Source organism: Condylura cristata, unplaced genomic scaffold (genome assembly GCF_000260355.1).
Source record: "Condylura cristata isolate star-nosed mole 26May11 unplaced genomic scaffold, ConCri1.0 scaffold00004, whole genome shotgun sequence".
NCBI lineage: Eukaryota > Metazoa > Chordata > Mammalia > Eulipotyphla > Talpidae > Condylura > Condylura cristata.
In genome coordinates this window covers 65,811,690-65,834,284 of record NW_004567105.1, presented here as the reverse complement: position 1 = coordinate 65,834,284, position 22,595 = coordinate 65,811,690, and the positions used below count along the sequence as shown (strand labels likewise).

At 41.0% G+C, this 22,595-nt stretch overlaps 1 protein-coding gene across 1 annotated transcript in view; it reads right to left on the bottom strand.

Moving 5' to 3' along the window:
- The window catches only part of ULK4 (unc-51 like kinase 4), a 350,684-nt gene that overhangs the window by 189,262 nt on the left and 138,827 nt on the right, over window positions 1-22,595 (bottom strand). Inside the window, exon 31 of the mRNA XM_012735176.1 lies at window positions 7,499-7,547. Coding sequence (XP_012590630.1) covers window positions 7,499-7,547 — 49 coding nt within the window. The remainder of the gene's footprint in view (window positions 1-7,498; window positions 7,548-22,595) is intronic.

The window sequence follows — 22,595 nt, the reverse complement described above, 5'->3', positions numbered from 1 at the left end:
AGTCATTTTACTTTGTTCTCATTCAATGAAGAGCCCCAACTTACAGGGTTTTATAAGACTGGGCAGTGCCTGATGACCACAATAGGCATTTTATGTTTTCGGCAAACTAGTTTTTAGCTCATTGGTTATTTGAACCCAAAGGTGGCCAATAATCAATGACTGGGCATCCCTGTATGTTCCAGAGTGAGGAAAGAAGTAAAATCTTGCAGTGTTACCATCCATGGTCAAAATTCAGGGAAGCCACACCCAAAGTGCAGGCAGGTTTCAAACTGCCTTTTATAAGCATGCCATAGTAACCAATGCCCCCTTTCCTACAATTTCCCTTTCCAATCAGCCACTGAGCAGACAAAAGTGAGCTGTGGCTACTGCCTAGGCAGGGAGGGTCTACATACAAGGGTCATGCTTTGCCCCTGCTTGTTTGCTGGGCAACGCGTGAAGAGAGGCAAGCCAAGCAGTACGACATTCCGGGGCCAAGGGGGTGTGCCAAGTTGGCTCTTCCCTGGTGAAGCCACACAATACTGAGAGTCCAGAGACTGAGGCAATCACCCCCTCCAGTACTATCCAACAAAATAAAACCCAAGTCATATTTTAAATGTTCTGAGAAGTGCGATTTTTTTTTAAAAAAAAAAAAGGAAAAAGAAACAGCTCACATTAATGGTAATATTTCACTTAGCTCAATGTATCCAAAATCTAATCATTTTAACTGTAATCAGCAAAAGAAAAATCAACAAAGCACATTACTTTCTTTAAATCGGTACACCTTTGAACTAGCCAAGTTTTAAAGTGTTCCGGTGGTTAGTGTAGTTTGTGGCTGCCGGGCTGAAAAGTGCAGGTCTGGGGGCAATCTAATCAACAGCCCAGCAGAGGTGACTACAGGGGACACTCACACAGCACCTAAGACTCACAGACCTTCCAACAAAACACTGCTGCTGCGTTCAATGCCATTCTATCAGTAGATCACTTCTGCTTCTTCAAAACTGAGTCTGATTGTTTGGCTCCTCCTCTCTCCCTCATTCCACTGTACTGAAACGTGCCTTTCCACTTGCCATTTGCCCTGAGGTTTCACTTGCTGCGCCCTAACTTATCCTTACTTCTTCAATAAAATCAATAAAAGTACACACACACTCCTGGGCAGTGCAATACCGAATGTTTTGTTACCTACTTCTATGCCTTTCCATGAGACAGTCCCCTTGAAGAAAAAAAAGAAGGGCTACTATCTGCTTCCTCAAAATGACACTAAGGACACAGAGCAGAACTCAAAGCAAGAAAAGATGTAAGCTCAAGGTTTTGCGTGCTCAGAAGAAGCCATGAGAGTAACATTCCCCTCGTGTGCCCCTCGAATGCAAAGGTGACAAACTCACCTTAGCATTTTTTAGTAGGTTACAATGTGTTGCTTTTACCTTAATAAAATCCATCCCCCTTCAAACCAATTGGGCTTATTATGTAGAAAGCAGTTGTTATTTGCACAAGTGTCTGATAATATGTATTTTATTTAGCGTCAACTCATGGAATCAACTAACCAGATTAACATGGTAAGGATCAGACCCAAACCATAAGAACATAAACCTCATTCATTCCAATATTTATAGATTATGCCCTAGCCTCTGAAAGTTACTTTACAAATACAAATTTATGACCCAAGCTACCAAGAATAGATCCATACAAATCTATTTCCTTCCTTCCCCCAACCTCCTTACCATCAAAAAAAAAAAAAACCCTCAAAGTACATAGTGTAATTGCAGAGTGCTAGCAATGTGCAAAACCATCTTTGTATGCAACAGGAATTGATTGCACAGCTCCATTCTGCAATCTACACAAGCCCAGAATAAATATACATGTAGGTTGAATGATCAGATTTATCTTCTCTACCCAGTAAGTACTTTTCGTATAACTTTGAAAGTATTTTCTTCAAATCTTGTTTGCAATTTTAGAAATTCATGCTCATGTGCATAGCAGAATCTTATTAAAGGCACATTGGATACAAGCATGCAGATTCTTAAATTTATAAGGAACCTGCCATTATAACATATCCTAAGAATTAATTCACATTAGATGGGCTTAAACTAGAATGGAACCAAGTAATTTTAAAAGGCTGATGAATGCACAGGATTGAAAGTGTTTCTTCAATGTAGTGTGGCTGTCAGTCTGTTGTAAACTAGTACCTCTGAGTAAATCCTTTAAATTTCAGGGGTCCATAAGAAGGCTCTTTTCTAGAGATACAGTTGAGCTGAAAGATTTACTAAGTTTGCTTTGACTGCTATCCTTGAGAATTGCTAAAACAATATAATTGTCAAGCTAGTGTATTGCTAATCCCATTTTTAGTGCTAACATTTGCCACTGAAATTGTTCTTTAATTGTTTGTTTTGGAACAGACACATAAAACATCATGACAGCGATATTTTGGCACATATTGAAAAATCTGCCATGAATACAGATTTTTCCAATAAAATACAGTTTGTCTATATTACCAGGCATTAAAATGATTTACTGAAGTAGGCCAAAACATAAACCACTGAAATAAAATGAAGAGAGATTAGAGTTATAACAAAATCCAAAGACTGATCGATTTAAATTCATACTTAGGACGCATTTAAAAGCAACTTCTACTCTTTGAAAAGTGGCATGGAGGACTAAAGAATGCTTCCCCCAGTCACCCCACCGTCCAGCAACTATGTGTTCAACAACTAGGTTATCAGGTTCTCCTAAAGACTCACTGGGAAGCCTGCATCTATTAAGCAGTTTCAGATAGCCCAGAGCTTAGCCCTTGAAGCCTGCGTACAGGAATCCACAGTTTAATCTGGCACCTCCACTCCCTGCCCAACACAGCTGCCTGTGCTGCCCACAAAACGCAGTCCCCTCACCTGGGGGAAACGGTCAGTCAGGTTCCTTTTTGCAAGCAATCAGCTACCTGACTTTCCCCACCGACTGGTCTGCCAAAAGCAGAGACACTCGTTAGCTGGAACAGAGGATTAAACATATTCTGCCTGCTACCTGCCCTGAACATGGTGCTGAACTCTTGGTCCACAGGTCAGACCTCTGAGACTGGCTGTTTCACTCTCCCTTCTCCACGCCCCTTTGGCTGAGCAGAAGTCTCACTGATGGACATTAGTAGGACACCCCGAGAACCCAGCTTACATCTCTTTCAAGTATTAGGCACAATCCCACCATCCTCCCCAAGTCCCAGAGTCCCAACTCAAAGGCCAGTCAACCTCCCCCTTTAGCATTTAGATTTGTTTAATAGCATATACTTCCTGATACTAAAGAGCAAGAATCAATTGCAAAATCAAACAAATATAAAGCAGTCACAGAAGAAAGCGCTGCAGAATCTACTCCCAAACCACCTTTCAGCCTCATGCTCTATATTCCTTCATGGTCTCTGGTCTAGGGACAGTAAGTGCTCACCATCCTCCAAGCTTAAATGCACCCCTCTCTTCATGACAACTCCCTTCAAGCCACATTCAAAGGTTACACCATCTGGGAGGCTGCCTCCCTACACTGAGAGGAGTGGGTCACTCCCTCATAATAGCCCTACTTTCCTTCATAACAGCTCTTACTATCAGTCCGTCCAATGATGTGCTGACATATTGCTGACCCCTGGACCCCTGAGCTCAGAGGGCCAAGACGTTAGCTGTCCAGACTGGAGTCAGCACTGTGCCTCCTGTGGAGGCAGTCACAACTTTTTTCTTTCTTACAAAATAATAAAAGCTACTTTCAACAGGTTATTTATTTAATCAGCTGGACCCATACTTGGAGTTCTTGGTTGTACCATACAACTCCAAAAATGCCTGATCTTCCTAAGATTTGCACATGTCTATTTTCTACAAACAGGACACCAAATTCAGAATTCTGCTCCTTCATCTTCGTTGTCCTTTAGACCTGCAGGAAAGAGAGAGCAGCTGTCTGTAATTCCTGCCTGTCTGAAGAGACAAATTTGCTTTCTTCATGAAAAAAAATTCCAGGGAAAGGATCACCTGCCAGGAAGACCACATCCTATCATTCTATGTGAAGCTCTACCAAAGGAAGTTACAAAGACTGTCGCCAAGCTTTCAGTACATCAAACAGAAACTAATAAACAGTTCCAGGATAAGAGCAAAGAAAAAAAGTCATCAGCAGGTCACAGTGGGGCACCAGGAGTGAGGTGTTGCTCCGTTACTTTAAGGGGTGAACAGAAGACAGAAGCAGTAAGCAGGACTCCTCCCAGTCTTTTCATTATGCCTCACTGCAAGAAGCTGCTATAAATACACTAGATACCACAGATGCCCTGGAACTCAGAAAGCAAGCCCAGAGCACATATACACCATGTTTTCTTGAACCTCAGCATCCAGCTATTCTGAATGGCCCAGTAGCTTATCAAGCATCAAGGAAGAACAATGTTACCAATTAAACAATGACATGCTTTCTATTACTGATAATTCTCATTTTATTTTCACTGTAGAAGTTCTTTTAGACTCACCCAGATATACACCTTTGTTAATATATCACTCTTAGGCACTTATAAAAAGAAAAATAAAGGTGGAATAATTAGTTAAGGCAGTGACAACCAGGTCACCTGACTGAAATCAACTATAAAATGCCAATGATTTGAAAAGTTCACCCCAGCTATGGGAATGTTAAAATCTGAAAAAGATGTACATCATTGAATCAATAAAATACTACACTATGCTTAGCTCAGTGACAGAAACTTAGAAGGACAAGCTAACAGTTCACAAGGGTAACTGCTACAAGGACATTTCATTGATTAAAAAATGCAATTATACTGGGGAAAAGTTGAGATTATTCAGCTCGAGAGAGACAAAAGTAGAAAGAAATTTAATAATGTTCTTCAAGGACACCCAAGTCCTGTCCCCAAATGAAGTGACATTTTTAGAATTTTTCATCATTCTTTTCTTGTTTTGAGCAGCAAGACCTCTTTTTAAAATACTGTCTTTCTAGAAACCTGAATGTGGAGCTATTCTTTTCTCCTGTTTGGAGAAAGAGTGACATCCCAGAGATGCCTGTGATGTCACAGGACTCGTGTGGGTTGGAATCCTGACCTGGGGAGTAGATGTCACCCCTTCCTGGAACACCTTCTTTGCGATGGTAAATTAGAGCATGAATCTGATTTACAGATTGACTCACCTAAACATGAACTATGGTTTGTAAAATATGGAGACTTGCTAGGCACTCGTTACACACACATCAGTCAAGTAGGTAGGGGATTGTGTAGCCTACAAGAAGAAATTTCCTATCTGGCATTTTAGGCATCTCAATGACTGCCAAAGGGCAAGATGAGACCTTTCCACCAGTCATGAAAGGGTCCTCAACAGGTTAAAAGCCCTCCAGCCACAGCCAGAGAGGGGTCATACTTGCCCTCGAGGCCTGTTCTAGCTGGGCAGTGCTCTATCTGCAACATTAACCTTTTCCAACGCATGTGAGAGACTCTGCACTGCTTTGGCTCTTGCCCATGCCCAAACCTGAAGCCAAGCCAATAATTACTGTGCAGATTGCCCTCCAAAACAAACCCAAACTCACAACCAATTAGCAAGAAATTTAAGTCAGAAAAGGATACATGAAGCACTTGGTATTGGTAAAAATCCCTGTGAGATAGCTCTCGCTCTCCATGTTTCTCCATCTCCTTTTTCTTTATTTCTTCTGATATGGCATTGGTAAAAGTCCCTGTGAGATCGCCCTTGCTCTCCATGTTTCTCCATATCCTTTTTATTTCTTCTGATACTACCTCTGAAACCCCCACTGACTAAGCAATTCAGCCCAGGCTCTTTCCTTGTATATTCCATACAGCACAGCTGCTCGGTATCATCTAGTTGTCATTTAATACTTTAGGAATACAAACCACCTTTATTCTCCTCCACATTCAAATAGTTCAGCAAACCCAACCAGCTCTCCCCAAAGGAACAAGTACACAGAGGCTATAAAAAAATAATGGTTTAAAACAGCAAACTCTTTGGCTCTGACAACAGAATTGTGAATACCAGGGAGGAAGGAGATGCTGACTGCTTGATGGTGACTGGACACAAGTGGTGGGCATAGTGCAATATATATTCTTGGCTCAGATGAGAAACTATACCTGTAACCTATCAGTGTTATAAACTAATGTCCCTCAATGAAAAAAATCTTTTCACCAGGTAGTCATACCAGCACACAAATAACTAGTACATTAATAGTTTATGGTAAAAAAGAGAAAGCTGAATTTCCATGTGCCGGGTTATCAGAGTATCACAGCTCTTGTTCTACTGATGGCCAGGTGGGTTAGGCTTATCTGGTTGGGAAGGTGCCTTCTCTTTGCTGTGGAAGGAGTCATTTTGGTAAATGAGGATAATTCACCCAAGAAGGAGAGAATATTTCTTTGGCTAAGGGCACACCCTTGCTTTAAGTATCATCTCAAGTGTGTAGCACAAATCTCTTATCTGTATATAGTAAAAACTGGAATTTATCATAAGTGAGAAAAGTCAACTCTGCATCCCATTCTATTCTCTAGACATAGGAAGCAAGAAATAAAAAGTCTTCAACAGATGCTTCTCCATTATTCTATGAATAGGGAAAATGTTGTGTTGAAGCTAAGAAGACATATTTTAGGCCCATAAGCATAAAACTGGTGATCTGGTACAAGTTGGTCAGAGGACTTCATATTGAAAGTCACAAACTTCGGGCTAAGCACTGCAATCACCATTCTGCCAGCCCTCCCCATACCAACCTCACTGTATATTAGATGACTTACTGTTTAACCCCACAGAACAAAGTGCAAAGGATTTGTGGAAGCAGGGTAGATGCTTAAATTGTGTCCCTGTGCAATTTCAGAGATGGCCAAGTGTGGGTGTGCGAGTCCTAAGCGGCCTATTTGGCCACCATTTTCATTACTTACAGTTCTGTATTCCTGTGTAAGGTCTAAGCTGCCCTTTCAGTCAGTCATAGGAGCCCAACCCTGCAAGGGGCCTTTCAAAGGGTATGCATCATGAGTTATAACAGGGAACACCCTGGGGCTGCGACAGAACTATGACGAGGGACCCCAAAAGCTGACCCCTGGAACGACTTATTAATAAGACTGAAATCATGGCTGGGGATCTAAGTGTTTAAGACTTAATCTCAATGACAATAATGAGTTACCAAGCAGGTAAGAAGTGCCTTGGAGGCAGACTCAGGACCCCGGCTGGGACAGATGACAGCACACATTTTCTAGTCTCACCCCTCCCTTTTTTTCCTTTTGTCCTCCTTCCCCTTACAATTGATGCTGTATGATTATTATATCAATAAAAAGGCCAGGATCCTGCCCTTCAGCATCCCACAGTATGCTCTACGACTCCCACTTGTCAATGGGTGTTGTCAACATAACAGCCAAGGGCTCAGAGACAAGGACTCCGAGGCCCAACAAGGTGAAGGGAGACGATGCGGACACACAATCCCAGCAGCCAGAGTTAGGGCTAGAATCCAGTCACAGCACACGGTTAGAACTTGGGAATTCCCCAATTTCATGTGAGTCTCAGATGCATATTTCTTTTCTTACCAGAATTACTTCAAAAATGAGTGGGATCAGTTTGCTTTCTTCCACAAGTCTGTCAAAATAAATAAATAAATACATGAATAAAGATAAGCACACATGAGATCACTCATTTAAACTGCTAGCATGATATTAAGCACTGCCGCCCCCATGTTTTATTGCTTAAATTCTGGGACAGAGAAAATAGTATGATTAAATATTCATTTTCAATCTACTGAACTACATCCATTAACCACAAGAAATATGGGGGTTCTTTGCAAGTGAGTACTAGCTTAATCTTATTGATCTGTAGCAAGTGAAATCAAATAGATTGATATTTATAAATGTAAAAATTAACTAAGGTTCACAATTATTCTAAAGACTATCAAAATAGGGAATGCCAGCTGAAATAATGTAGCCAAACCTCACTGCACAGCTAAATTATAAGCAGGTCACACCGCAATCTTTCACATATGCCTCACTAGCAATCTTCTAGCAGTATTAATAAATTAACATACAATGACTTTTAATGATCTTTCACTTGCGGGATAAGGGGAGGGAAGGAAGCACCAATCACCCAATTGCCCTCAACAAACCTACTTAAAAGCTGTCATCCATTGTTAACTGAAGCATTTTTTTATCATGCAACTTAAAAGAAAATAGTCTTAATACAGTAGTAACTAGCATTTAGAGATATTACAATCCAAATATTCCTTTGGTCCAGAGGTCAGTAAATTTTTTCTAGAAAGAGTTAGAAATATTTTAGGTTTGTGGGCCACACATACTTTACAGCAAGTACTTCACTCTGTCACTGTAAAGTAAAAGCAGACATAAATAATACATAAGTGAATAGCATGGTTGTATTCCAGTAAAATTTTATTTACAAAAAATAGGCAGTGTGCCTATTTGGCCCACAAGCCATAACTCGCTGATTCCTGCTTCAGTTTTTAAAAAATCAGATTCCATAGAGAAACAAAACAAAGGATCAGGTAAAACCAAGCCAAAATCTAACCTTAGAAATCTGACTATAGAACTGAGGCTACCAGAGTAGGAGGGGATGGGGAAGGAGAGAAGAGAGGTGCAGGGGACATGGAGCAGCCGATGCTGCAGGACTCCCCACGCCTTGGTGGAGGGTGTGGTGTGGTAACACGCCTGAAGGGTGCGATCCTGCACCTCTAAATCATAAATAGGAGTTGTAAACCAGTGTTGCCACAATTAAAAAATAAATAAAAATCAGATTCCTTGGTTTTATTAAAATTCACTTCACATGATAAACCACAGCACTTAAGATAAGCATTCTGCCTTCCATTAGAAGTCTACATCTGCTGTTTGTCTGCTTCATATAAAATGTCAGGTAGATAGAAAGGGAATTTATCATTTGGCCTCACTGGAATTTGCTTGTCTGTGATAATACACTGATAAAAGAAAGCCTATGAGACTAGCCAAAAAAAGATCACAGCGATTACAAATACGTGTTAAGGGATAGTCCTCAAAGATGAAAGCATTTAGAAAACCCTGCCTCAGTATCCAGCAAAAATAAAGGGCCTGGCCCCGGGCAGGAGCAGGTAGCTGAGCACAGGGGGTCAGAGTGTAACAGGTACAGGTTTCATGGACTCCGCCCCTACTCCAGATGCTGGAACTCCAAATCCCATCAGTACCAAGAAGAAGCACTCCGGGACGTGAGGGTGGAGCCAAGAAGCCAGGTTGGGGTAAAACCGGACATGTGGGCTCTGGGGGTCTCTTGGCCTGGTGGTTCACAGCTGATCATTTTGACGCTCAATCGGGTTTTCAGCGTGCCGGTGGAGTCCAAGTCAGCAGGACTGGTAGGACATCCTAGTTAAACTGTGTTTCTCTCCCTCTTTCCCTGGGTTATTCCTTTACCTTTCTCCTTGTAAATAAATCCATTATTTAACCGTTTGAGTGTGTCCATAATACGACTGAATCGTAAGCGCACGCGTGAAGACCCACAGACAGGCAACCCAATTCACATTGGGGTGCCCTGTAACAAGAGCAGCCCACAGTAGGCCAGGGTCAGTCCTGACCAGAGAGACAGAGGTGTCAGGTCCTTCATGAGGAAAGATTCTGGGGCGCTTCTCTCTCCCGTGGGTAACTGGCAGGTTGGGTGGTGAAGATATGGCTGACGATGTCAAAACCTTTCTGCAGACTCTTGCCAGGGGAATTAAAGACTCTGCCTGGGAAATTTGCACCATCTCAAAGCTAGAAGCTTGAATTCGGCAAAAAAGAGAGGAGGATCCCCGAAGAAGGCCAAGTCCCATCCTGGCACAGAGGAAAGCCCGAGCATAGAGAAAGCAGGGGAGGGAGCGGAACACTGGTAGACTCTTCCAACACAGTCGCCGGTTTGGTCTCCTTCTGTTTCATCAAATGGCTATTCCTGTGCTCAGTCCAGTCACTGGTGACCCACCTCCACGCGCAGATGCTTGGTCTCGGCTGGAATGCTTCCTCAGGTCCATTTCCAGTGTCTTTGGATGTTCCCCCATTTGTGCTTAGCAAAGCTGTGGGCTCACTTTGGTTTCAAGACATGGCTGATTTTCGGTCTCAGGGAGGACACATCAACCATTCCTGAGTGTCAGCAAAGTAACTGCTGACATGTCTAACCTTTTGCTACAGGCCCTTTTCCTCAACCAAGGAATGTTGTGTGTCTCTTTCCCAACCATTGTGTTGAACAGCTGGTTAATTTCCTCTGCACATCTCTTCTCTACTCACGAGGCTGCTTTGACTATCACTGGCCCAATAAAGGAATTAAAATGCACCAGCATCTGTCAGACACAGAAAGGGATTGGCCTTACTGCTCTGGCTCTGGGTTGCCATTGGCTTTGCTCACAGCAGTGTGGTCTCGTACACTATCAGCAGTCACAAGTCAGCGCCAGTGAAGCACAGACCCCTGGCGAAGGCTACTTTTCTCATGTGTGCCTCTTCTCTCTGTGGTGGTTTTTTATTATTTATTTTATTTATTTATTTTTGCATCATTTTGTGCATTTTTCCATCTCAGTTGTAATCCCCATGGGCTTCCCATCACCGAATCACCCATGTGCCCTCACCATAGTCCAGTGCACTTCCCTCCCCCGCACCATTTTTGATCCCATTGCCCGCTCCACCCCCACAAAATGTCTCTGGTATATACCTGTTCGCCTGATTCCTTATACTCCTGCTATGAGAGAAACCATCCAGTATTTTTCCTTTTCTTTCTGGCTTATCACACTAAGCATGATCTTTTCCAGCTCCATCCATGTTGCTGCAAAAGGCATGTTTGTTTGTTTGTTTTGTGGTTGCTGAGTAATATTCCATTGTGTATCTGTACCACATCTTTTTAATCCAGTCATCCATTTTTGGGCATTTGGGCTGTTTCCATGTCTTTCCAATTGTGAATAAAGCAGCAATAAATATGGGGGTGCAGGAATCTCTTTGAATCAGTGTTTTTGTGTCTTTTGGGTAGATGCCTAGGAGTGGGATTGCTGGGTCGCATGGAAGCTCCATATTTAGCAGTTTGAGGAACCTCTGTGGTGGTTTTCTTAAGCAGGAGACTGGTCCACAGGACAGTCTACCTGCAGTCTGCCCCGAGTAGCTCAACCTCTGCCGAGAGGTCCCTTCACCACGCCAGGCTCCACCAGATGAAGGCTGCTGCAGGCCACCAAGTCTCCTGCCCTGCGGAGACTGGGGTGGGGTTGGGAGGCGGCTGTGGCAGCTCTGTTCCTGCGCCCCCTCTCGCACCAGGGATGGTAGCCTCCATTTTGCCAAGGGTGGGGGGACCCACTGCAGAGGCCCTTCTCTGAGGAATTGGAATTTTTTTCTCTCTGGTGTGTAAGGCAGAATCTTCCTGACACGTGTGTGGGTTTACCACCAGTGAGTCCGAAAGGACCACAGTTTTCTCGACAATTGCTTTCTAGCACTTGCCAGCCCCTGTGCCAGGACTGATTTGTTTGCTTTGTTCTTCTCCCTGTGCCATTTACCCTCCCAGCCACCCCTTCCTGCCATCCACTTCCACCAACCTTGGATGAATGGATTTTGCAATTCCAGCTGTGACTGTTTTTGGATTTGTTATTTTTGTTGCTTTTCTGTGAGGGACATAGATTGAGTGTGGGAGGGGCAGAAGCTGCTTCTTTGCTCCCTCCCAGTTGCTGCCTTAACTGCCCACTGCCTCTCTCTTGTTTCTTGCAACACAGGTTGGATTTTGGTGGTCCACTGCAAAAAAAAATGTGCCTAAAGAGATGGGACGGGAGGAAATAAACTCACAGCCAGATCTGTTAGGTTTTGAGGAATGATTATTTTTCTTCCTATTGAAGGGGAATAAAGCTTTTCTTACTGGTATATTTTAGAGTATAAAATTGGAAGTACCAATTTTGAGCAAATGCACTGCAACACAAAATGCTCAGAGAACCTGAATTTTTAAACTCTGAGGTGTGAATTTACTCTTAGTCACTGCCAGGTCTCCCTGGTATTTCAAAGGAATAGAGGTGGTACAAATATTAAAGCTGTGATTGGTACTTTCCTTTCTATTTTTTTTTAATAATAATTTTTTGGAAAGGAAGGTGCTCATTTTTTTTTTTAAGATTTTTTATTTATTTATGCATACAGAACTGGGATACCGGCCAGAGGTGCAGGTGCAGTGAGAGGATTCACCACAGGCAAGATTGGGGAGTAGAACAGGCAGATCGACAAAGTACACTGCTGAGGGGAGCAGTGTGTGAGTCACCTCCGGAACAGGGATCGAACACACACTGAAGCCGCTACGGCCAGCTTCACAGTGCTGGGCTTTAACCCACTGCGCCACCAGGGAGGGCTCTCTCTTCTATTTAAAGAGGCTAAGTATGGGAGGGGAAGGCATTTTAATTTTAAAAATTCACAATTAAACATGAGCTGTTTTACCAAGATGATAATGATAATAATAATTGTGTATTTCTGTAGTTTCTGTAGTAGGAAGAAAAACTTGATGACATATATCAAATTTATTGATACTCTTCCACTTTCGAGGGTAACTAAAGGTACAGATGTGAGGTTCGAGCTCCTTTTACCATCGCTGGACATGATGGGAGCGACCAGACTCAAGGCCAAGCGAGCACAACTTCAGATCAGCTTCCTAGATGTTTGTTAACCACCCCCTTACCTAAACTGGCCTTTAAAAAACAAACAAACCAAAAAAGTGTGATATATTCTTTTATTAAGCTTTGGTTGAAAAGCTTATTATCTCCAAGCTGCTTTAGCAAGCCAAGCCAGGGAGTCGCCAGGACACAGACACCACCACTGAGCAAACACACCCAGATGCTGCTACAGTCTCCCAACATGGAGCCCCACAGCATCCACGCAACACCAGCCCTGTGATGGCAGCACTGTAACACACAGTCTATCACTAAGATGTGAATACTTACCCATGCAACTACTGAAATTTGTTTTCAAGATTAGTTAGAGTGAGTTCTCTCTGGGTCTCTGCATGATACATAGGCTGACCTGGACTACCTCTTAAATCTCCTTTAAGTCTCAATTTTACCACTCCAAATGTAGGATTGAATACAAATGAACCATAACACTTTTATTTTTTCCATTTGAACAACATAAATTAGAGCTCTGTCGGGTAAATAAGAAGGGAATTCACGCTAAATAAAATCATTTCTAGTTGAAATAATTTCTACGGCACTTTCTATGACTCATGAACTGACTTCACCGCCATTCCAAAGAACTCTAAAACCTCTCATATCTCTTCCTATGCCAGCGCAGGTTGTTAGTGGCTCAGGTCTCAAATCCACAAATCCTTGACACACTCTCAGTGTCTGCTAGGAGCTCTGTGCCTTTGATTTGGTACTCGGGAGAACAACTCCAGTCCTCAGGCTCTGCAGACCTGAAAGGATGAGACTAATCTCCAAAGAAAGTTGATTCTCAGGGAATTATTCAGGCAGCCAGGTCTTAAATCATGACTGTAGACTTCAGACAATTATGCAAAGGCTATCGTATTTTTGGCTCTGTTGTGGTAGACCACCATGATTTAAATCACCAGTATTGCTTTGCTACATGAGCCTATTATATCCTAAATTCTAGAAGAATGAAATAGCTTTGGTTTATGGACAGCCTGAAAGGCAGGAAATAAGGAAATTTATCTAATTTTTTAAAACCAAAACCAAACAAAATAAGAGATCTTTTTGAAACAACCCCTAATCTTCAAAGGATTTGAAGATATCAACTATATCAAAATACACTGTGTTTAAACAGCTCCAGATGAGTACAGTGAAATATACTGCCCTTCCCAAATGTCATTCCTGGGACCACTTTACCTTGGGCTTCTGGGGTCTGATTTGGTTTGGTTTCTCTCTTGTAAATAGTGCAATGTAATGACAGATTGTATGCGTGTGCTTAAAAAGTTTTCTTTCGAAGGTATTGTTTGGGGAGCTTCCTTAGGATTTTGCAGGTAGGATTAAAATCTGTGATTTAAATCATTCACAAAGAAGGTGTGTTTGAATTAGAAAATTTTGAATAAACTTATAAAAATATTTGAGATATACTATCTGGCATCCTAACTCCCTCCTGTGCTGAACACAAATATTGCCATGGTGTTGGGAAATGATATTTTAAACTTGTGTACTGATGATCCAAACATTGAAAAACAGTATTCAAAATGCCATGTATTTTAATTGTGATTCTTAATTGAGATTTACTCATGGGAGCTACAAGCACAAATTGACCTACAAGAAGTTTTAGTAATCATTTACTAAATGAATTACTATATATGCTTTAAATAATATGTCAACATTTGACCTAAGAAAAATCAATTGCTTTGGAGATAAAGTCATAAGCAGCAGTCTATGGTAGTGTGGTAGTCTGGTTTTCTCTATCTTCTGGCATGATTGCATTTCACACACATTGTTTCACAAGTGTTACAATCATGAAGAACAAGGGGACTGTCCCAGATTGGAAGAGACTAGGGACATGAAGACAAAATGCAACATGGGGTCCTAACGAAGGACCAGAAAAAAGAATGTTAGTCGGGAAACTGGCAAAGTTGGAATTAGTGCTACAGATTACTCAACAGCATTACATCAATGAAGATTTCCTGGCTTTAATAACTGTGGTTGTGTAAGATGTCAACATTAGTGTAAACTGAGTGAAGGGCACATGGAAATACTTTGAACTTTTTAAGATAAAGATTTTACTTTGTAACTTATATGATATTGGCATGGAACGAGTTCTAAAAATTTATGCTAACAGAAAGGACTAACTAAAGTCATTTTGAGTGGATTCTGATTGAGATATATTTCCATAGCTCCAAAGAAAAATTAGCTCCAAAGAAAAAGGACAGCATATTAAGGAAAAGGATCCTTCCCCAAAAGATAAATACTGAATGGTCTCATTTATATGTAGAGAAACCAAACAAAAGGTCAAGAAAAAGTCAAAACTGCAAGCTAACTATAGAACTGAGGCATACAGCAGGAAAGAGGCAGTGGAGGGCGGGGTGAAAAACGGGCAGGAATGGCACCAGGGAATGTGGTCGTGGTTTGCAGGTAATAAGGTGTTGGGAGAACTATGGAGGCTACAGTAATAAAAGAAAAAATAATAATTAATAAAATAATTAATAAAAAAACAATACTGCTCAACCATATATTGGCATAATTATTATCTGAAATTACAACACACAGTTGCAAAACATAAGAACATTTTAATAACTATTTTTAGGAACCAATTACATTAAAAACTTGCTCAATTATAATCCTTAAAGATAGACAAGAGATCTGAATATATAAACCTACATAGTTAACTACTTTTTCCCCTCAATGAAGGAAATGCATAAAAACAAGAAAAATACTTTCCTTTTTTATAAATCTGAAAAAGTATTTAATCCATTATGTAAAAACCATAGCATTTAAAAAGCTGTCATTCCAAACAGCCAAAGAAATGCAGTATTTGATGCTGTGTATCTGTTCATAAACAAGTCCTGGCTCTCCACCACAATTTTAGAACCAATGAAGAGTAGGTCTACCTTTGCACGATCTTTATAATTTTTCTTCAAGGCTAAAATAATTTCAAAAATTAAAAACTTTCTTTAAAATATCTCCTAATATAACAGACAGATAGCCTCTCCATGGAGCATGGCTTCTTGGGGCCAAGACAGAATGCCCCCAAAGAAACAGGAGGAAGTTGTTAGGCCTTTCTCACAGAGTCCCGGAATAGGCATTTCTTTCATAGTCTAAGTGGATACAAGCCGGTCTTTTAAGACCAGACTAGGGAGGACCCTGTCCTGCTGGGACAGTGTCATGGACAGAACTTATGGGGCTGAAACAATGTTTGCTTTTTTTCTATATAAAATACAATCCTCTCTGTATTGATCTGCAACACAGCGAAATTTTAAAAACTGTTTCTGCTGGGCCCTCCCTGGTGGCACAGCGGGTTAAAGAACAGCACTAAGAAGCTTAAGCCACTTCCGCATGAGTTCGATCCCCACCTGCCCTGGAGGTGACCACATGGTGTGACAGAGCTCTCCTGGCCTGCCCGCTGCTCCCCTCAGCAGTGTACTTCGTTGATCTGCCTGTTCTGCTTCCTACTCTGTCCCTGGTAAATCCTCTCACCCTCCACATCTCTGGCCTGTACCCCAGTTCTGTATGAATAAATAAATCTTAAAAAAAAAATTGTTTCTGCAAAAAATAATAATAAATTGTAAAATAATAAAAAAAAAACTGTTTTCTGCATCTCAAATAGTTTAAGAAATACCAGCCTAGGTCTAGGGAGACCATTAACAGATTATAAATTTTTCCACATAACTGGAACCTTTTATTTGTTTTCTGCTGCTACCTAACAAATGACTACAAATTTAGTGGCTTAAAGGAATACCCACTTATTAATTCAAAGTTCTCTGTGTCAAAAGTCTAGCTCAGTTTGACTGGGTTATCTTCTCAGTGTATAACAAATCTAGAACCAAGGTATCTGCTGGGCTAAGCTCTCCTTGGGAGGATGGAGGTGGAGGGGACAGGTTTTCAGTCATATTCATAGAGTTGACAGAACTCAGTTCCTTGGAGCTTGCTAATCCTTTGCTGGCTATCAAGTCCTAAATGTCACTCACTTTCACTGCCACAGGACTCCTCCATCTCTGAAATAAGCACCTGAATCTCCTCCATTAATAAACCCTTCTCAATCTTCTAATCTCTTTGACTTCCCTGTCTCTAACCTCTAGGCCAGATTTAAATGTCTCATGGGCTTAGTCAGGCCCAAGAGCTTGATCTCCGTATTTTAAGGTTAACAACCTTAGGTCTTTAATGGCAACTGCAATATCCCTTCAGAGTAGCACTGAATTAGAGTTTAAGTGAATAACTGAGAGAGGGTGCATATGCCAGTTACCAAAAATCATAAAGGTCACCATGGAACTTGCCCTCCCACTCCATTTCATTTCATACCGGGCTTCTGTTTCTTAAAAAAAAATAGTAATAATTCACATTTGATTCTTTGAATATGCTGCTTCAGACCAACTTACGTACAAACTCAAAACAGATATTGGCTATTTTTATTAGCTTTCCAACAAAGCCAATTAAAAGTTTGAGGTTTTGCGGCCCTCGCTGATGGCGCAGCGGGTTAAAGCACAGCACTAAGAAGCTACAGCCACTTCCATGTGAGTTCGATACCGGCCTGCCCCAGAGGTGACCATATGGTGCAGCAGGCCTCTCCTGACCCGCCCGCTGCTCCCCTCAGCAGTGTACCTTGTTCAATTCCCCACACTGTCTCTGATGAAGCTTCTCACCACCCCTGCATCGTTGGCCTGTACTCCAGTTCTGTATGCATAAATAAATAAATCTTGAAAAAAATGTTTAAGGTTTTTGCATTTGTCTATAACTGAGCAGCAAATTACAAAGCTTCTTCATTTTTTGTGGTTTACCTGATGTAACAGTCAAGTGGACTAATAGTTATTTTAAATAAAAAATTTCTAACATCAAGCTGAATTTCCAATTATTTGTTCGGGGAATCAGCTTCAAAAATAAATGATTCCATAATGCTTTGTTATAGCATGACATCATGTCTTATCCTGACAGCAGGAATATTTGTAATGCTTCTCCTTGAAATGTTTGCCCTTGCCTGCCATGCCTGCTAATCCTCTTGCAAAGAACTGTAGAAGTCTGACCCATAAAGGTATACACAGAGGGAACTATTTTTCACCCAAAAAAATAAAAGTGGGAGGGAGGGAGACAGGGTAGATATTTTAGCTACTTTAGCACAGAAAATTTCTGATCTGGTCATTTTACAAAGATCTACAGAGGCTTCCTTATGGGAAGGCATTATACTTCTTCCCTAAGGAGATGTATGCCCAAGTGGGCACAAAACATATACAATATAAAAATAAAAACTTAATCCAAGTTATAAAGCCAACTGCCTCATTTCCTGAGAAAGTGTTAACATTGTTAGAAGATAAAGAAAAACCAAAATGTACCTCTGATGTATAGAAATCTCCCATTGCCTAAAATAGCATGAAAAGACATTTCAACAAGAGAAACTTTAGTTAGGTAAAAAGCAAGTATTTTCCAACAGAAAAGAAATTTTAGATGGAAAAAGAAGAACTATATGCTACATTAACAACTTTGCAAAATGCTTTTTTTTACTGGGCATCATCCAAAGATGCCCAGTACAGCCCCAGGATAGTTCACATGTTGAACGACACTAGGTCACAGAATGTTTGTATCACAGGAAGTGCAAAAGGTGTGACAGAAGCTACACTCAAGTGGATTGCCTCCAGATGCTACCCATGAGCCCGGAGGTCACGTTCTCTCCAGGGCTATACGTAAACTGACGCTGCACAATGGGCAACAGCATTCTCACTGGCCACACACCAGAGGCTTCTCATTCCCACATCTTGGCAGTAATTTTTGTTCGGTCTGGCCCCAAACCCTCATCCTCTGTTTTTCTGAAACCTGTGGCTTTGCCTTTTCATTTTTCCCAATCTTTGAATCCTTGGTCCTCTCCCCCTTAGACATGATTTATCACCATCTCCACCAGAATGATAAGCCTCCCAAAATCAATCCTATCTATGGAAGTTCCCTGTGCACTAACAAGCTGCACTTACTGCTTTACCTCTCACTTAATCCTTACCACACTCACAGGAGCCTCAAACGGGTAACCTTATTCTACAGAGAACAAAACTAGCATTGAACCTTATCCAAGTTAGCACAATTATTTACTTCAGAACTCATGCTCTTAACTGCTCTAAGATACTACACAAAGTTAAAGTAGAGGGGGAGGATGGGCTGAGGTCAGAAATATAAGGCAACATTTGAAGAGTTGGCAGAAAAAGAAAACCTGGAGCTCACAATGCTCATATGATATACAAAGCAAGGTCATCAGTGGAAGTCGAATGGAAAAGGGTGGGAAAGAACAGCTTCATACCCTGCTCGACCACCCTGATGCTCAGGTCTTGGTCCAATACCAATTCCTATAAACCACACCTCTATCATATTGAGTAGTAAAATGTAGCTCATTCCAGAGCTATCTAAAATCAATCTATGGTACAGTGGTACCAACAGACAAAAATGGAGACCAATGGTCAACTGGGACATTGGACTAAGGCTCCCTCCCTTGCTGACCATGAAAAACCATGAGATGTGGAGCATCGGTCATGTTGACTTTCGGTAAGAACTATTAGCCTGTGTCTATATGCTCAACAATTTAGGTTCTCTCCTGATTATAGGAAATAACTATTAAAATCAGAATAATTTCATATAACTATATTCAATTATTTCCATAAAATATATAAATGTCGAACAATAAATTATATTTTGTTGACTGTTATGTCAGGAAAAGTAGAAAAGCATTAAAAAATCATAAGTGGGCCCTCCCTGGTGGCGCAGCAGGTTAAAGCACTGCACTAAGAAGCTTAAGCCACTTCTTCATGAGTTCGATCCCTGCCTGCCCCGGAGGAGATCTACATGGCGCAGCAGACCTCTCCTGACCCGCCCACTGCTCTCCTCAGCAGTGTACTTCCTCGATCTGCCTGTTCTGCTCCCCACCCTGTCCCTGGTGTTTCCTCTCACCATCTGCATTTCTGGCCTGTACCCCAGTTCTGTACGAATAAATGAATCTTTAAAAAAAAAAATCGTAAGTGATGCATTTAAGAAAAGTATTTGGATTTGATGTATTATTTGTCTTTTGTCTTTTTTTTTTCTGTTCATATAGGACACAACCTCATTTCTAAAATGGGAGCAGCCACTTACTGTCCCTGTGCCAGGTTTGGCTCAAGAGGGCACACCTCCCTTAATGTCCTAAGACACTGAGATTAGGCTGCTGAAACAATCTGTTCATAGTCACTCAGAAAACCAGAAATGGATAAGGGCTAGCAACTACGTAAAGAAATGGGACTGAGTTGTGGGAGAAGGTCAACTCATACCACACATCTTTGGGTGCGTGTTTTCTAAACACATTAAAAACATTTTCCTAAGTCATTATTCATTTAAAGTATGAGTTCTTATACCTAGTTTTCCAACCTACAGTTTTAACTGGACCTCTATAACAAACTCCTGTGTTCCATTCTTAACTAGTCATGGCGGGGGGGGGGGCCGGAGGGGGAATGTAGTGATCAGGCATCACATTAAAGAGGTCAAGTTCTCACTCCAGAAGCCTTGCTCTGTGCCCACGGGACACACTGCAAGCTTGTCTTCCTATCCAACTCCACTGCTGACTGCACTTAGTGCCATGCACATGAAACATCCACCCCACTGTCTGATACGTAAAAAGCTCTTTTTGAAGACAGATACTAGCTTACCTCATTATTATTACTAGTGTTTCTTTAAACAATGCTTTTATGTGCATTCTTGTATGTAAACAATTATGTACTTCTTTTATTATTTTATTAGGATATAAAATAAGTAGGATCAAAGTACATTTAAGGTCTAGTATGTGCTGATAGTTTACTTATTATAAAAAAGTCTTAAATTATAAAAGTACATATTTCACTAGACTTTCAACAGTGCATTAAATTAAAAAAAACCCTATCAATTTGATATTTTATTATCTGAATGGAATTTTCTTGTAAGTTTTTTTTGTTTATTGTCATAGATGTCCTTTGTCTATTTCTCTTTGGATCTATCCTACTTTAGAGTTTCAAGACACCTAATGAAAACTGTCCCTAAAAGCTGGCCATTTTTGTTTTCCTTTGTAAACATTTGAGCTGAATTTATGACTCGAAGTAGCGAAAAGAAATACACACACAAAACTCTGGTGCATTTGAAGGGTACAAGTAAGATCAGAGGTGTTTACCTCCTTGAAGACCCATGGTTAGTCTCACTGTCTGGGTATTTTTGCCTTCCTATGTAATATGCTATGGCAAAGGATGCTAAGTAATAACACATGTTTGGTTTGGCAATAAAAATGTGCCAAGGAAGTCACAGAACATTATTTGAAACTTAGACCACTGTTTAGTCTGGCAGCTCCCCTGCTCTTTAATTATATGACAAAGCCCCATCTGTATAGCAAACACTGTAATATATTCTGACCAGTAAATGTTGTTACATAAAATCAGAAGTCTTGATATGGTAGTGGACTTGATGTGCATTCAGGAGGAATGAACTGGGAGTCTGTGTTTCATGCCTCACATTACATTCCATTCAGCTGGGCTTCACTTAGTTATACGGAACTGACTGGTGGTGACTTGTGTATGTAACATATTTGCAGGAAATACATGACTTTATCAAGAATAAACAAAACTACAAAAATGAATTTGCAGCACAAGTAATTTGCCAATCCTATAACAGTTAAGTTACCTTGGTATTATAAATCACTGACATGTAAAAATATTACAATAGAACCATGATGCTAACAGTTACTTAACAGTACCAAGGGATTCATTCTTTCAAACTTCAGAAAGTAAACTACTTATATAAGAGATTTTGTTTAGCTACTATTTCTACAGTTAGGATGCCAGGAGCTGGTGGTTTTTGCTGGCCCTTAATAACCAAAAATATGAAGGTTTCTAAATTAACTGTATGATTCACAGAGATCCAATACAAACACAGAATATAAGGTCACTATCTAAATTCATTATTGCAAGACAATATTATGTTTTCTCTTTTCTCACTGTTTTCAAACTCAGTATCAACTTCCCAACGAAGCTCTGACCAAAATGGTTAAAAATATCAACAGCTTGCCCTAGCCCTTCACTCCCTTTCATGAATGCTACAAGATTTTCTACTTATAGCTGCTGAAATTAACTGATCTCCCAGTTTACTTCCTATCAGCATGTAATCAGCAGCTCCATGAAGGACTGTGTCTGTTCTGTCCACCTGGTGGACACAACTGTGTGGGACTCAACGACCAGATGAGTAATAGTAACTTCAGATGGAAAAAAAGCAGGGCTGATTCTACTCCGAAGTCCAGTGATTCCATGGTGGGAAAAAAACTGCAAGACTCAAGAGACTCTGGGAAGAAGAGAGAAGCAGCAATGAATGTTTCTGTGGGCAAATAAGGAAATACTTCGGGGGAAAAGGGTAGGCAGCTTTCTTGTTAAAGATGGTGATCGCTGAACTTCTATGTACTTCTATGTAAACACAGAAAGAAGCAACTGTGAATTACTGCTGATTGTAGCCCCCAAAATACCAGAGGCTACTCTGACCAAAGATTTCAACTAAATGCTGGCTTCTGATACAAACATGGGTGGCTCAAGCCTGGGCACCATGTGACTCTGGGGACACAAGCATGTAAGACTCTCGGCTGGGTGTCACTCAGTAAAGAAAACTGTCCTGAGCCCACCAGAACTGAGACACCAGGCCTCTAGCATACAGGACTGTGAATGAGAATATGAACACGGGTTCAATAGTTCGGTTGTTTCTGATGAGAGGTATGCAGTCTCAAGGCATCTAACTAAATCCCCCACAGTAAGGATGGGCAATGAAATGTTTCTTAATTCTCCATGAACTTTGGAGAATCTGTGATGGGAAACAACCAAGTGGAAGAAAGTAAGCAAAAATATTTACCACCACAAGTAGCAGGCAAAACTGAGGTTTTTTACTGCCTGAAAACATAGATAATGTCAAAACAGATTTAGACCAAGTACTGCTGATTTTTCTCACAAATCACTAAGAAAATCAGTATGCCTTGCCACAAAATCTTCAGGCTTTAAATTGGTGTCCTTCCATAATCCTCCAGAAACAGAAAA